This window comes from Leishmania donovani, chromosome 16, assembly GCF_000227135.1.
Source record: "Leishmania donovani BPK282A1 complete genome, chromosome 16".
Lineage (NCBI taxonomy): Eukaryota > Euglenozoa > Kinetoplastea > Trypanosomatida > Trypanosomatidae > Leishmania > Leishmania donovani.
In genome coordinates, this window is record NC_018243.1 from 671,574 (window position 1) to 684,776 (window position 13,203).

At 60.1% G+C, this 13,203-nt stretch overlaps 3 protein-coding genes across 3 annotated transcripts; all 3 read left to right on the forward strand.

Annotated features, from left to right (window-relative positions):
- Window positions 1-469: 469 nt before the first annotated feature.
- On the forward strand, window positions 470-1,189 carry LDBPK_161730 (hypothetical protein, conserved; the record flags this gene model as incomplete). The annotated part of the gene is made up of 1 exon (XM_003859809.1): window positions 470-1,189. One exon carries the CDS (start codon window positions 470-472, stop codon window positions 1,187-1,189), a length of 720 nt encoding a protein of 239 aa, XP_003859857.1.
- Window positions 1,190-2,945: 1,756 nt separating this feature from the next.
- On the forward strand, window positions 2,946-7,859 carry LDBPK_161740 (hypothetical protein, unknown function; the record flags this gene model as incomplete). The annotated part of the gene is made up of 1 exon (XM_003859810.1): window positions 2,946-7,859. One exon carries the CDS (start codon window positions 2,946-2,948, stop codon window positions 7,857-7,859), a length of 4,914 nt encoding a protein of 1,637 aa, XP_003859858.1.
- Window positions 7,860-10,085: 2,226 nt separating this feature from the next.
- LDBPK_161750 (hypothetical protein, conserved) lies at window positions 10,086-12,158 on the forward strand (the record flags this gene model as incomplete). The annotated part of the gene is made up of 1 exon (XM_003859811.1): window positions 10,086-12,158. One exon carries the CDS (start codon window positions 10,086-10,088, stop codon window positions 12,156-12,158), a length of 2,073 nt encoding a protein of 690 aa, XP_003859859.1.
- Between the last annotated feature and the right edge of the window lie 1,045 nt (window positions 12,159-13,203).

The following is a 13,203-nucleotide window of genomic DNA, read 5'->3' on the forward strand; positions in this document are numbered from 1 at the left end:
ACAAAAGACGAAGAGGGTTGAACAGCCCAGGCGTACGCACTCATGCCTATGTGCTCTGCAATGACCTGCCGCTGGTGCCTTCAACAGATCCCGAGCGCCCAAGTTAGGGCGTGAGAGGCAACAGCGCAGGGCGCCTTTTCCGGCGCCGGTTCCGCTTGAGGGACGTACATGTATGTGCGTACATGTGTTGCGTGCACCCCTAGGGCGTGGCCTGAGACTGTTTCCTTCGCATCCTGTGACGCCAATGCCGCATGCCACTACAACGCCTCGACCGCTTTCCTTTTCGCCCTCTTCTTAGCACTCCTTCCTACGTTCTTCTGCTGTGGCTGCCTTGTTTTACCACATTCTGCGGCCGCGGTCCATCGCTTGCTTCCCCCTCCTCCCCCCGGTACACTTCCTCGTGCCCCACACCTGCCACCACCGCAGATACACATCCGCAGTCAAGCACCGGTGTACGGCACACGTGGGTATGTCCACGCCGAATCTCGATGCCCTCCTTGGTGTTCCACTGGCTGCGGAGCTAGTGGCAAGAGCAGGAGGTCTTTTGGCGCTGTGCAAGCTGAGTGACGCCGCACTTCGCATGCTGGGCACGGAGGAGTTCCAGAGCATCGCGAGCAGCTCACGGGCGAAGCAGCTGCACGCAGGCCTGTTGTTGAAAGCTCCACTGTTCACCGACGCCTTTGGAGACGAGGAGGCGGTGGACACGACGGACCTGAAGGCTGCGCAGAAGGGTGCCGCCCAACTGGGACGCAAGTGCGCGCTAGTCGCGAAGGCGGACCTTGCCGGCGCCTTTTCCGATGGCTCCCTCGGTGAGGCGGAGAAGGAAAAGCTCAACGCCGCCTTCACCCGTCTCCTGGCGGAGGGCAAAGTGACCGCGGAGGACACGCAGGCGCTCGCCGTACCGTTTGTGTACGTCCGCGGCGATGCAGCGAAGCACAGGCGTGGCGGTGTCAAGGAGCGAAAGAAGCGAGAGGCGCAGCAGGAATCGGTCAGCGTCGTTGCTAGAGCGACGCAGCGGGTGCGCATGGGTGTCAGTGAGGAGGAGCAGGTGCAACAGCTGCTGCAGCGAGAAGACATACGTAGCGAATTCGCCAAGGAGCGCGCTCAGCAGCTGCTGAAGGAGTCGCGGAAGCGTGCTCGAGAGGCTGTCCATGATGAGTACGATGACCTACAGAACATTTCCCTCTAGCGCGCCCGATAGCGTTTGTGCCTGCGGTTATGCTTGAGCGGGCAGCTGCGGGATCATGAGACATGCCCACGGGGTTTCTGCTGCTGTTGATTCCTTCCCTTTATCCTTGGATCTCTGTGCCGCGCATATGAGCCACTGCTGGCCTTTGCAGCTTGCGGCGCTCACGGTATGACCAGGTTCCCCCCATCACACCGAGCCGCCCCATCGCCGCTGCACTCGTTGCGTAGCTCTGGGGCGAGCGAGCGGATGTGAGGAATTCCTCATCCCTCGCACGTATGCCTGTGCTGACGCGTGTGTGGGCACGCTTACGGAAACCAGGTTTTCAACGCCAAGATGAGTCAGCAGTCGACTATTGACATTGAAAGGACTCGAAAGGGGTGGAAAAGGCTGGCGCCTTGAGGCCGCGACCAGCAATTCAACATCACCAAGTGCCGGAGGAGTACCGCCCCCATCCCCGCAGCTGCGCATGCTACCACGGTTGCGCCTGCCTCTCGTCTTTTCCTTTCGAACTTTGCTGTCTTTTCTTGCCCTTCGCCTCTCTCTTCTTGCGCGCTACACCCCTCTCCTCGCTGACTCTGTCGACTTCTCCACATCCTCCACGTGCTGCCCACGATGGTCGTTTGCCAACAAACGCGCGCGTGGACCCGCATCTAGGTGTTTCCCACGCCCCCGAGTAAGCAGCCGAAAACTTGCGCATGCGCACACGCCTTCCTCTCTTTGTGCCCTTGCGTTGGTGCGCGCGCATCGGCGTGTCGCGATTGGTGCGGCGCTCTTAGTCTTCATCAGTGACTGGCCGCTACTACCCTTTCGATCTGTCACCCCGCTTCACTCGTACCCCTCCCCTCCCCCCGCTTGGGGGCGCTCTGCCCTTTCGCCTTCCAGCCTTCCGTCTCGCTTCGCCTCCCTTTCGTGCGTGTGTAGCTTCCTGCGCACTCGCCACGCCCCACCCCTATTCATTTGTTCTCTCATCGTTCTGCTGCTTTCCATTTCGCCCAGTCCGTCGCGCTTTGGTTGCCACGCTGCGCCGTCTGTCGTCGTCGCTCTTGGCCATCTCTTCGACTCGACACGTCGCCGTTTCGCACTCTGCTCCTTTTCGGCTGATGGTTGGAGCTCACTTCCGGGCGCTTGTCTGTTCGGAGCGCTTCGTGTATGCGTGCGCGTATGTGTGGTCTGTTCCGTGTTGTCCTCTCCGCCCCTCACTTTCGCTCGTGCTTGGATGGAGACAGTGCGCGGCACGCTCGCCCAGAACGCGGCGACGCCGACGACGCCTAGCGATTGTGCCACCTATCGATCGCTGCCTAGCTTGAAAAGCAACACCCCTCCTCCGTTACGGAGCGATTCGGCACGTACGAAATCGACGGCGGGCCACGGCGCCAAGGCACGGATCCCGTCGCTGCATCGAGGTCAGAATGGCCCGCCAGCCGCGATGCCAGGCCCCTTCAATAAGAACTCAGCCCCGCAGGCGCCTGTGGATGCAGCTCGCAGCTGGCGCACTTCCACTGGGGTGCCTATCTCCTTTGGAGAGGGTGCCGTCGCTCGACCAGGACCGCAGGGGCCATCACCTCCGCGGCTGCGGCCCTCTCCCTCCCTGCGCGACACGGCAATCGATACGGCCTTCTTGACCGCACACCTTCCCTTCCTCACGGCCGGTGCTGACGCCATCGATCGTGGCTCGAGGGACTGGAACACGGAGTTTCAGTGGCTGTGGGAACAGCAGCTGCACGGCGAGGTGTGGGGGTATACTGGCCACCAAGAAATGCGCGATTTTCTTGAGGAGTTCGAGGGCTTCGCTAAGGTGCTGGTGGAGTCGCTATGGCGGGAGGGACGTCTTCCACCTGCTGTTCGCCCGTCATCCGTGACGACCATGTGCGCTCGCTACGGAAATGTGCTGGTGTACGCGTGGCCCGACGGAAAGCTGGGCATGTGGATGCAACGCAGTTTTCGAGTACTGATGGAGTGTTGCGTGCCGCACCTCTCGCTGCCGCTGACGGCGACTTTCCGCTACTTTGGAGATGTCGTCACTGTTGCCGCTGCCATTTCGCTTGAGCGTGCGGGGCCGGCTGAGTACGCAGGAAACGGACGCAGCGATTCAGTGATGCACGTGCCCCTGCAGGAGCTTCTGGGTATGACCCAAGACGCGCTAAACTTGCTTCGCGGTGACCCTCGTGGTGAGGCGACGGGTGGGGCAAACGACGAGGCGACCACGCCGCAGCAGCGCAAGGTGAGGGGCATCGAGGTGCGCGAGGGCATGGACACGCGTCTTTACGTGGTGAACTGTCTTGGCCTTCTGCCGCCGCTCTTTTCCACCGACGGCCGTGTGCTGACGCTGCGGCGGTGGCTTCACTTGATTCAGCATCCTCCGATGCCCTGGGCCAGTAGCGTTGCGTGCGCGGACATTTACCGCCGTGAGGCGGCTGCAGCTGCTCAGTACCTCAACAGTGCCCTTCAAGCACCGGTAGAGAGGCGCAACACACGTCTTGTGCAGCTGCTGCACAAAAGTGGACTTAACGTGTCCTTGCTGGGCCTTGTTGCGCAGACCATGCTGGCTGCCGCCAAGGAGGATCTCGATGACACGTCAGAGCTGGTGCTTCGCCTCATCGCAGTCGAAGTCCTCGCCCGTGTGGTGCGCCGATCTTTGGTGCGCTCGATGGGGCGCGAGGGCAGCGCGCGGTCGCTAAAGGCCGCCAACAGCTACCTTCAGCGCACCGCCAGCTCGCTGTTGCGCACGTCGCAGGGGCGCTTTGAGGAGAGGCTGCTCCCGCTTGTCCGAGACATGTTCTGGCTCGACGAGGCGATGGGCACGGAACCGTACGTGCAGCTGCTCAAGCGCACACTGCAACGGCAGGTGGTGCTTATCACGAAGCGTTTATGTGAGCTGTGCGGGCTTCGAGTGGTGCGGGGCAGCGTAGCGGAGATCATGTGCCAGCCTTCGCACCACAACTACAGCTCCTTCTACTCCGCAGAGCACCAGGCACTGATAGCGACGTTGGCGCAGGACGAGTCGGAGTATCCGCCGGCCTTCAAAACCGCCTATCTCCTCCCACTGCGCATCCGCTTTTACTGCCGTGGCGGTCGCCTCGCCGAGGCGTGGCGCGAGGCGACGCAGCTGGTGGAGTTGCGCAGCCGCCTCACGTCGGAGCGCTTCCTCAACGCAGAGACGTGGACGACAGCCGCGCTAGTAGCTGCCCAGGTCGGCAGAGAGGAGGACAGTGCGGACCTCATCGAGCACGCCACCCGCGTATTCTTCGACATCCCAGCCTTTCTCCTCCAGCCGACCGCGCCGCTGGTGCGAATGCCGTCCTACTTGTACTTCCTCCAAGGGCAGGCGCACGCTAAACTCGCGCATGGGTTCATCTGCATTCAGCGACAGCTCTTTGACGAAGCCGAGGAGCTGTTTACAGCGGTACTGCGCCTGCCGGACGTGCTCGAGGATGAACGACAGTCACATGCTGCGCATTTTCGCCAACAGGCTGTCGTCGGTCTGCTCAGAATCGCCGTGCACTCCGAAAAGGCAAAGGTCATGCAGCTCGACGCGCAGTGGAGCACTGAGCTGCGCTCTATGGCCCCTTCGCTGCAAGGTGCCCGCATCAGCGAGCTCTTTGGGTCTCTGCTCTTCGATCGGGACATGTTTCCTAGCGCCGTGGCGAGACTTTGGGAGTGCCTCGAGACAACTGAGCAACTCCTTGGCGCGACGGCTCTCCGCGTGGGCGAGGTGCTCAACAAGCTGGCCTACGTCTACTACCGCTGGGACGTGCAGCAGTATGGCCTCTTCTGCAGCTGCATTCTCCACCGAGCCGAGGCCATCATGGTGGAGCGGAGTGGACTGTACTCGCCACTGCATCTCAGCATTGCCGAGAACATCGCGTCCGTCTTCATTCTGCGCGGCATGTTTGTTGCGGCGTCGCAACGGCTGCACCTATTGAGCACCCTCCCGCCTCGATACACAGGACGCCTCTCGCGCGAGCACCCCGCCATCATACGCATCGCCGTCATCAAAGCCAAACTCCGGCGTGAGTTCGGCAACATCGCGATCGTCATTATTCAGCGATACTGGCGCGAATACCGCAGCCGCGCTATCCTGCGCGACGTCTGCGAGAGCAGCGCGCAAGAGGTACAGCGGCTGGGACGGGCATATCTCGTGCGGCGCGCGCTGCTGCATCTCTGTCACGGCCACGCCACTGCTGACGGCATCGCACTAGCGGCGCAACACTACGCCATGCGCAGCTTCTCGCGGCCGCTGATCTGCGCCTCCGCCCTCTTTTCGAAAGAGCAGCGACACTGGAATTCAGAGCTGCAGCACTCTTGCCTCTTTGCGATCTGGTGGGAGCATGTGGAGCAGCAGGTGCAACTCGATGAGCGGCAGAGGCTCGTAGCGGAGTTTGAGGCGGCCGCGAGGTCATGCCTGCGGGGAATGCGTAGCGGCACTGTTTCCGGTGTGCGGGTCCCGGGGTGCAGCACGTCGTTTGTGATGCAGAACATGGTATTCACGCAGGTTCCAGCGGGCCATCGACTCTCTGCGCTGCAGCTGCGATTGACTCAACACCTGCGCTGCAACTCTCCATGCCTCCTGACGGTGCCGCTGAGCATCTTGGTCGAGTTCGCCGACTGCGCCTACTACGCTGAGGCGCTCATCCCTCTGCACCATCGCCCGCGCATTGCTTTCACCGTTGATGGCCACAGCAGTGGCCCACACGCCGCCACAGCGAGGTCAATCGTGAGCTACATGATGCGCCAGTACCGCGACGCCGGCCTGACGACGTACCGTGCCGACAACTGCCAATGTGTCGAGATCGTGTCTGGTGCCGATGGGCTTCTTTACCTCACCAATTCTCTGGGCCTGGTCAGCTCACTAGTGCATCAGCAGCCAACGATGGATGTGCCAACGCTGGCGTTGCCGCTCAGCATCTTCTTCCTCGCCCGGGAGAAATGCAACGCCGGAAACGCGAAGGAGGCGGTCGATATGCTGGAGCGTGCGCTGCTTTCGCAAGGCTCAGACGAGTACGGACTCTTGGGCATCTACTTCCTCTCCTACCTTGCCTCGGCGCGCTTCGCCAGCGGAGACGACCTCGACGGAGCCACGCGTCTCTTCCAGCGGTGCTCGACGGGACTCGAGGAAAACACCGCAGCTTTCCTCGCTGCGCACATACTTTACACGGAGGGCCGCGCGTGGCTCAGCCGCGGCGACACGACAGCTGCTTTGGGTCCGCTGCTGCGCTCGCTAAACATCTACGCCGAGCGCATCCGCCTGCACGCCTACTACGGCGCCTTCTGCATCTTCGAAGTCGCCCTCTGGGTGCTGCGGACCAACGTAGTGTGGGGGTCAAAGGTGGATGTGGCGGTGCTGCACTGCGTCGCTCACGCCGTAGAGTTCGGCGAGCCGACACTGTCTCTCTTCTTAACCTGCGGGCGTTTTATCTTGTACACGCAAAAGGTGGGTGACACCGCCATGTCGCAGCAGCTGATCCATCTACGCGATTCCCGGGCGAGGGAGCTGCAGCCCGTTGAGCTGGACCGGTACTTGCACGTGCTCCTACAGCGCAGCGAAAGCCTGCAGCGGCTCGGTGGCAACGAGAGCTACAGCAACTGCGTCTTCGTGCACCAGACGGCGATCCACATGGCAGAAGCCGCACACAGCGAGTCACGGATGCTTGGCGTGCTGCTTACCAGCTATGGACTGCTGCTGACGAAAATGAACAGGCTGAAGGAAGCGCGGCGCGTGCTCAGCCGCGCCAACGCGGTTCTTCTCAAGACGGTGGCTCCAACCAGCCCGGAGGCGATGACGTGGCGCAAGAACAACCGGACCCTCAAGCACCGGATGCAAGACAACGCAGTCGCTGTAATACGACGCGCTGTGCGCCTCTGGAAAGAGCGGCGGCGACTCGAGCGGGATATGCGCGCAGAGAATCCGGCGGCGTACCAGGCTTTGCAGGCAGTGCGCTTCATGCGGCGAATCAAGAGTCTCGTCGTTTCTGAGGCAACCGCCCGCGTACTCATCGCGGACTCGCACGCCGACGAATGCTACCGTTTACAGAAAAGGAAAGGACGTATGCGCAACGACGCAATGCTGAAGCAGACGTATGGTTCACGCGTGCAGATCTTCCTTGACAAACTCGGCACTGCCCTCATCGACGTTGATAATCTGGCGCTTGCGACAAAGGCAGTGATGGCTGGCGCCGCCAATAATATGCGTCAGTGCATGCTGTGCGCCTTCCTTGTGGCTAGCCACCGCATAGAGCGTCATGGCGTCATCGGTAAATGGCGGGCTAGTCTCCTCGCGGTAAAACTATGGCATCTGGAATACGTCGATGCAGTCATTCGCGTCGAGTTTTTTGGCGCTTTTCGCGCCTTCATGGGACGCTGCGTGGCAGCTGAGGAGCGCGCGTGGCGGCGCATCATTACAGGAAACCAAAAGAAGTCGAAACAAGAGCTGGGCAAGACGATTGGCCGGGCACTGCGTCGTAAGCCAAAGAGCATACCATTCATCGATATCTGTGCCGTTCTCCTTAACGAGGCCCGCAGGCGCGAGTGCATCCTCGCCCGAGAGGAAGAAGACTACCGCACGCTAATGGACGTATTCACGCTCGGTCCCGAGGTCGATGATGACGAGGAGGTGGGCGTCGAGGCATCGCTGCAGTACACAGCGATGAACGCATTGACGGGAGGTATTTGATAGTTTGCATGGTGCTTAGCTCGTTACAGAACTTCGTTGTCTCGCCGCAGGATACGTGGCGACTGCCTCTCCGCCTTCCTCTACTCCCCTTTCGCCTTCCCGTTCGCAGACGCGTTGAGTCGACGGTGCCGCGATGTTTGGTTGGCGTTTACACCACGAAAGGAGCACGCGCATCTTTTTATTGCTATTCTTTCGATGCGAGCAGCCGCCTGCATCTGTGCGGCCGTTTTCTCGGTTCTGTTCTACCGCAAACTCTTGCAGATAGCCCCTTACAGCAGATGCCGAGAGGAGCAGAATGCCAACACTGACAACACAGCAAGGCGCCGTGGGGCTTATGGCAGACACGCCTAGGCTGTGCGCACGGTACCGTTCACTGTTCTTCACCTTTTCAAACTGCCAAAGGCACGTGCATCCCTGACGCGTAGCGGGGGAGGGGGTTATGAACTCAGTACGAGCTCATCATCGCCCCCTCTTCTTTCCGAGTTGATGGGCATAAAACGTTGCATTCACATGCACCCTCACTCTGGCAGGTGTTGCTCACACACATACACACACAACACGCATGAGCCCATTTCTCCCGGTGTTTTCACTCCTGTCGCACGTCGCTCTCATTCGAACACACACCCACCGAAGCGTTCTCTCGTGCGCTTGCCTGTGTGTCTCTGTTTTTGTTCGTGTGCGGAAAGGGCCTCGGCACCATTTCAGGCACCTGCCAGCCGTTCACAGAGTGAGCGGCAGCGCAGAGACACACAGGAAGCAAACAAAAGAAGAAAACGAAAACGTGCACACCATCTCTCGCCTTTCTTGCGGCTGTGCCCGCGTGAGGCGTTGGCGAGAAGTATTGCACTTGTAAGGCTCCTAACGAAGCTCTTGAGGCACCGCCCTTCGCGACTCTTTTTCTCGCTGTTTTTCTGTATGCACTGCTGCCTCTCGCCCCCCACCTCCCCCACACACCGCCTCCACTTTCACACCCCCTTCCTCCCTCCATCTGGAGGCCACCTCTGCCTTTCGACTTCATCTTCCGTCCGTGGTACACAGCCACCATTGCGGACGCGTAGCACTCCTGTGTCCTTCACAGCTACCTTTTTCCGCCGTTTTTTTTTGTTCCCTTTAAGAGCGGAGTTTTACATTCATCGTAGACGCCTTTTCCCTCACTGTGGGGGGCCTTCGTCCTGCGGGTGAGCCGGATCTGAGTTTCCTCCCCCTCTCCCTCTCTCCTTCCGCGACACGCGCAAACGGAAAGACTCTCGCTGCTCTCTGCTTTATTCTTTCTTTTCCTTCTGCCCATCGGCGTCCTCCGTTCCCCGTGTACATTTTTTCCCCTGTACGCGTGCGCGCTCTCTCTTTCCCTTCCCCCTCTCCTCTTGTACATCATCGTTGCTTTATTGTATGTGCGTTCGTCTGGCTACTCTCACTCTCCGTTTTTCTGTTGTATGTCTTCCCCATTTCTGTTTTCTTTGGTAGCTGGTTACTCGATCCTTGTGTGTGCGTTGTGTGTCTTCTGTGAGCTTGCCGGTGCGTGTGGTCCTGCTTATTATTGTTGTCGCCCCCCTCCTTTGCTCAGTAGCTCTTCAGGACGTCGTCTGTGGCCACACCGTCTCGCTCTCTCTCCTCTCGCCATTCCGACGTGCCTACACGTCTGCGTAGGTGTGCACCTCTGGGCACACTCACTCCCGTGCACCGTTGCTCTCACTCTCCCCATCTCTTTTTCCTACATACACAGACGCACGTGTACATGAACGCCCGTGCAGTCGCCTGTCACAGGGCACCCTGCAAGGAGTACGGTAGTGCATCTTTTACTTTCTTTCCGTCTTGCCCCTCGGTGTGTGCAGCTGTGCCAACATCGCTGCCTTTCCGTTGACACTCTTAACTCCCCACAACTCTGCCGCTCGATTGTGAGGGCGTCTACGACGGGACACTCCTTACCTCCCTCGCTGTCGCTTCTTTCGTCGTTGTGCCTACATCTCCTCTCGCTTTCCGCCTTTTTGGAGGTCGCTTTACCTCCCGCCGCCCGAGCACTCTCTTGTGCTCCCCCTTTCAACTGCCATCTCGTATCTCGAGCGCGCTCACGCCTCTGCCTTTCTCTCTTTCTCTCGGACTCCGCGGATCGTGCACATCAACCCAAATAACAGAGAGGAAGGACACATCCACACCACCACCAAACAGCAGTCGCTCCGTGCGTGGAGGAAGAGAGGGGGCGTGTGTGAACGAAATACGTTAGCGAGGATGGATCGCGTGTACATCAAGTGCTGCAGCACCTTCTCCCTCGCTGCAACCAACTGGAATGAAGCGTATCAGTTGGCGCTGGAGATGGGTGACAGCACGATGCAGCTGGCGACAGCACGGCAGGACAAGCTGCGTCGAGTGGAGAAGGCCTTCGAAGAGGAGGCTGTGCAGGGCGCTGTGCGTATCGTAACGATGGACCCCAACGCACCGCGATCGGTGCCCAAGGAGCTACTATGCTACCGCGACAAGAATGTCTTTTACCGCATTCTTCCAGATGGTCGCTCTGGCCGCAGCATCGTGGCCGCCTTGCGTGGCGTGTTGCAGAGCCGCAGCGCTCTGCTGACGGTGCCGCTCACGTCGGCCATTATTTATCGCGGCACCCCGGTGCTCGCCCAGGCGCTCGCGCCTTTGGGCGCGGAGCCGATGAAAATTTACGGCGATGGCGCAGAACCCAACCTGGAGGTGGCGGCTGAGGTGGAGATCATGGCAGATGCGCTGAGGACGCCGCTTCCAGACGAAATCTTATGTGAGGTGTACCGCGGTCTCGACGGGCGCATGTACGTTACGAACACAAACGTCACGACAATCGCCTTGGACGACTCCATGCTCATCGGAGGCCCACTGAAACGACCTGAGATGCTCGCGCTGTGCCCGTGTGTCACCGCCACGTGCGAGGATACGCTGAACGTTCTACGCAACCCAGTTGTGATGGAGGCTCTTCGGCGTGTGCTGAACACCGCCGCGGACCAGCAGTGCCGCCACCTCAGCGAAACGCTGCACTTCTACGGGGTCAATTTGTGCTTGCTGAGGGGCGTGGTGGACGCCTTCGCGGAGCGGTACGGCGACGCCGCATATGATGTGCAGCACTTCACCGAAGTCGTTGCGCTTGAGATGATGGCGCGCACGATCAAGCAGGAATTCTACACGGAAGTGCAGGCGAAGCGGCTTGGCATTGACGTGGTCGGCATCAACAAGTGCTACGCGCTGAACCTCCGTGCGGCGCTACACTCGGAGCGGGAAGATAGATTTATTCAATTAGTGCTTCTCAAATACGCCATCCACAACGAAGGCGGGAGAGCAGACGGTTTCATAGAGACTCTGCTGACAGTGCGTCGCGATCATCGCAGCGCGCTCGTGAAGCGCGTTTCCTGGCTGATAGGAGTCCGCTCCGCTCCCGCGGCTGAAGGGGCTGAGAATGAGCGAACGGTGGTGTGGGCCCCTCTCATAGCCGGACGCATCACGCCGCACCTGTGCGATCCAACGCTCATGTGCTCCCTCGAGCCCCTGTATCGCAGCCTGCCGTCGTGCGAGGCGCACTACTTCGCCCACTGCTATCCGCTTCAGGTTAAAGTAGCCCTGTGGCAGGACCGCGTCGGCGACGGGCTTAACCTCGCCCGCACCGCAGCGGAGCAGGCCAGAGCGCGTTACGGAGACGTCTCACTCCGCGCCGTGCAGGCGCAGCGCACCTTCATGAGGCTTCTCTTCACAGTGCCGTCTCTGGAAAATGTGCGGGAGGCGTATGGCATGGTGACTTCCATCCTTGAGGTGCTCGAGAACTGCGCAGGGCCCATCACAAGAGCCAAGTGCCACATCGAAGTCGGTTGCTGCCTCCTGTCCGCCTCCGCCGTAATGGACGTCGTCGGCGAGGCGGCTCGACACTTTCGGGCAGCGGGGCAGCTGCTGCCAGCCTCGCTCCGAAGTTCCAGCGGAGCCTGGCTCTACCTACAGCCGAGCCTCGGCCTTGTGCGGTGCCGCCAGCTGGACCAGAAGAGTGGGCTGGTGCCTCTCAAGGCGCTTGTAACTGACGCCATGTACTTCTCTCGCGTTGTTACGCCAGCCGACTACTGCACGGAGTACTTGTGGGAGCTAGGGATGGAGCTGGCGGCGGCGCGGCACTATGCGGAGTCTACACACATTTTGACGGCGGCGTATCGCATGGCAAAGCGCACACAGCGCACGCAGCTGGATGTTGACAGGCTTCGCAGCGACGCTGTAAGCGCTTACAGCGTGTGCGATCCTGAAAAGTACGCCGCCTACTGCAACGCAATCTCTGAGAGAGCGCGCGTCGCCTAGGGTAGATGAGCGCAGGAGACGGGAAAGTCTGAAGCGTGCCATTGCTGCACCTCACCATTCCTCGTTGCTTGACGATTCCGCAGATCAACACGCTTCGCCTTTCCTCTCTTTCGCTCTGATGTCTCTGTCTATGCGGTGCTCTGCCTGTGTCTGTGCCTGTGGCGTTGGTTGTGGAATAGCTTCTCCCCCACTCTCTCTTTGCCAGTGCACCGTGCAATGGACGCCCTCCCTCCCTTGTTGCGGCCGTCACTCCTTATGGTTCTCTTTGTGCGCCGGTGAGTGTTGCCGGATGGGGTGGATGCCAAGACTTCGTTCTTCGCCTTTTTTTTTCGTTCTGCGTTCAGTGCGTGAGGGAGGGCTGTCGGGGCTCTTGCATCCCCTCGTCGGCTCCGCCACATACCGGAAGGGGGGGCGCCTGCTGAAAGAAAAAGGCAGAGCAGCGGCAATAAGGAAGCCAGGCGGCGACCTGGAGTGTGAGAGTGCGAGAACAAGCTGCACGCGAGTGTGCCAATGCGCGACAACTTCGAGGTATGATAGAGGTGTTGGGAGGTGGCAGTCGTCAACTCCCTTTTTCTGTTTTTTTTTTTTTTTTTTGTCTCTCTGCCTGTTCACAGCGGGCGCAGCGGTGCTGATTCTTCGAGAAGGCACCACCGTATATATTCGTGCTCGGCCCTTCCGATTGGATCACGTATTGTTTTCACATGGAAAAGCGGAGAAGCCCTACTCGCATGTCGTCTCTCATTTTGCTTTTTTGTCTTTTTTCAAGATGCCCGTTTTGCTGCCGTGCAACACGGGCTCAAACGCCGCCCCAGCCGGAATGCCGCAGGCCCCCATCGCCTGGTGCGGTGCAGCGGGAGACACGCGTTAGAATGCTGCCGGCCCAGTCATCTGAGAGCGCGGCCCCTGCACCAAACTCTACCCAGCTCCGCTTCGCACGTCGCCTCACAGCCGCTCACATCATGCCGGTCCCCACCCCAGGTGCATGCAGCTCGGGGTGGCTCTCAGGCTCCGCACCACCAGCAAAGGCAGTGTGAGGGCCGGGGGA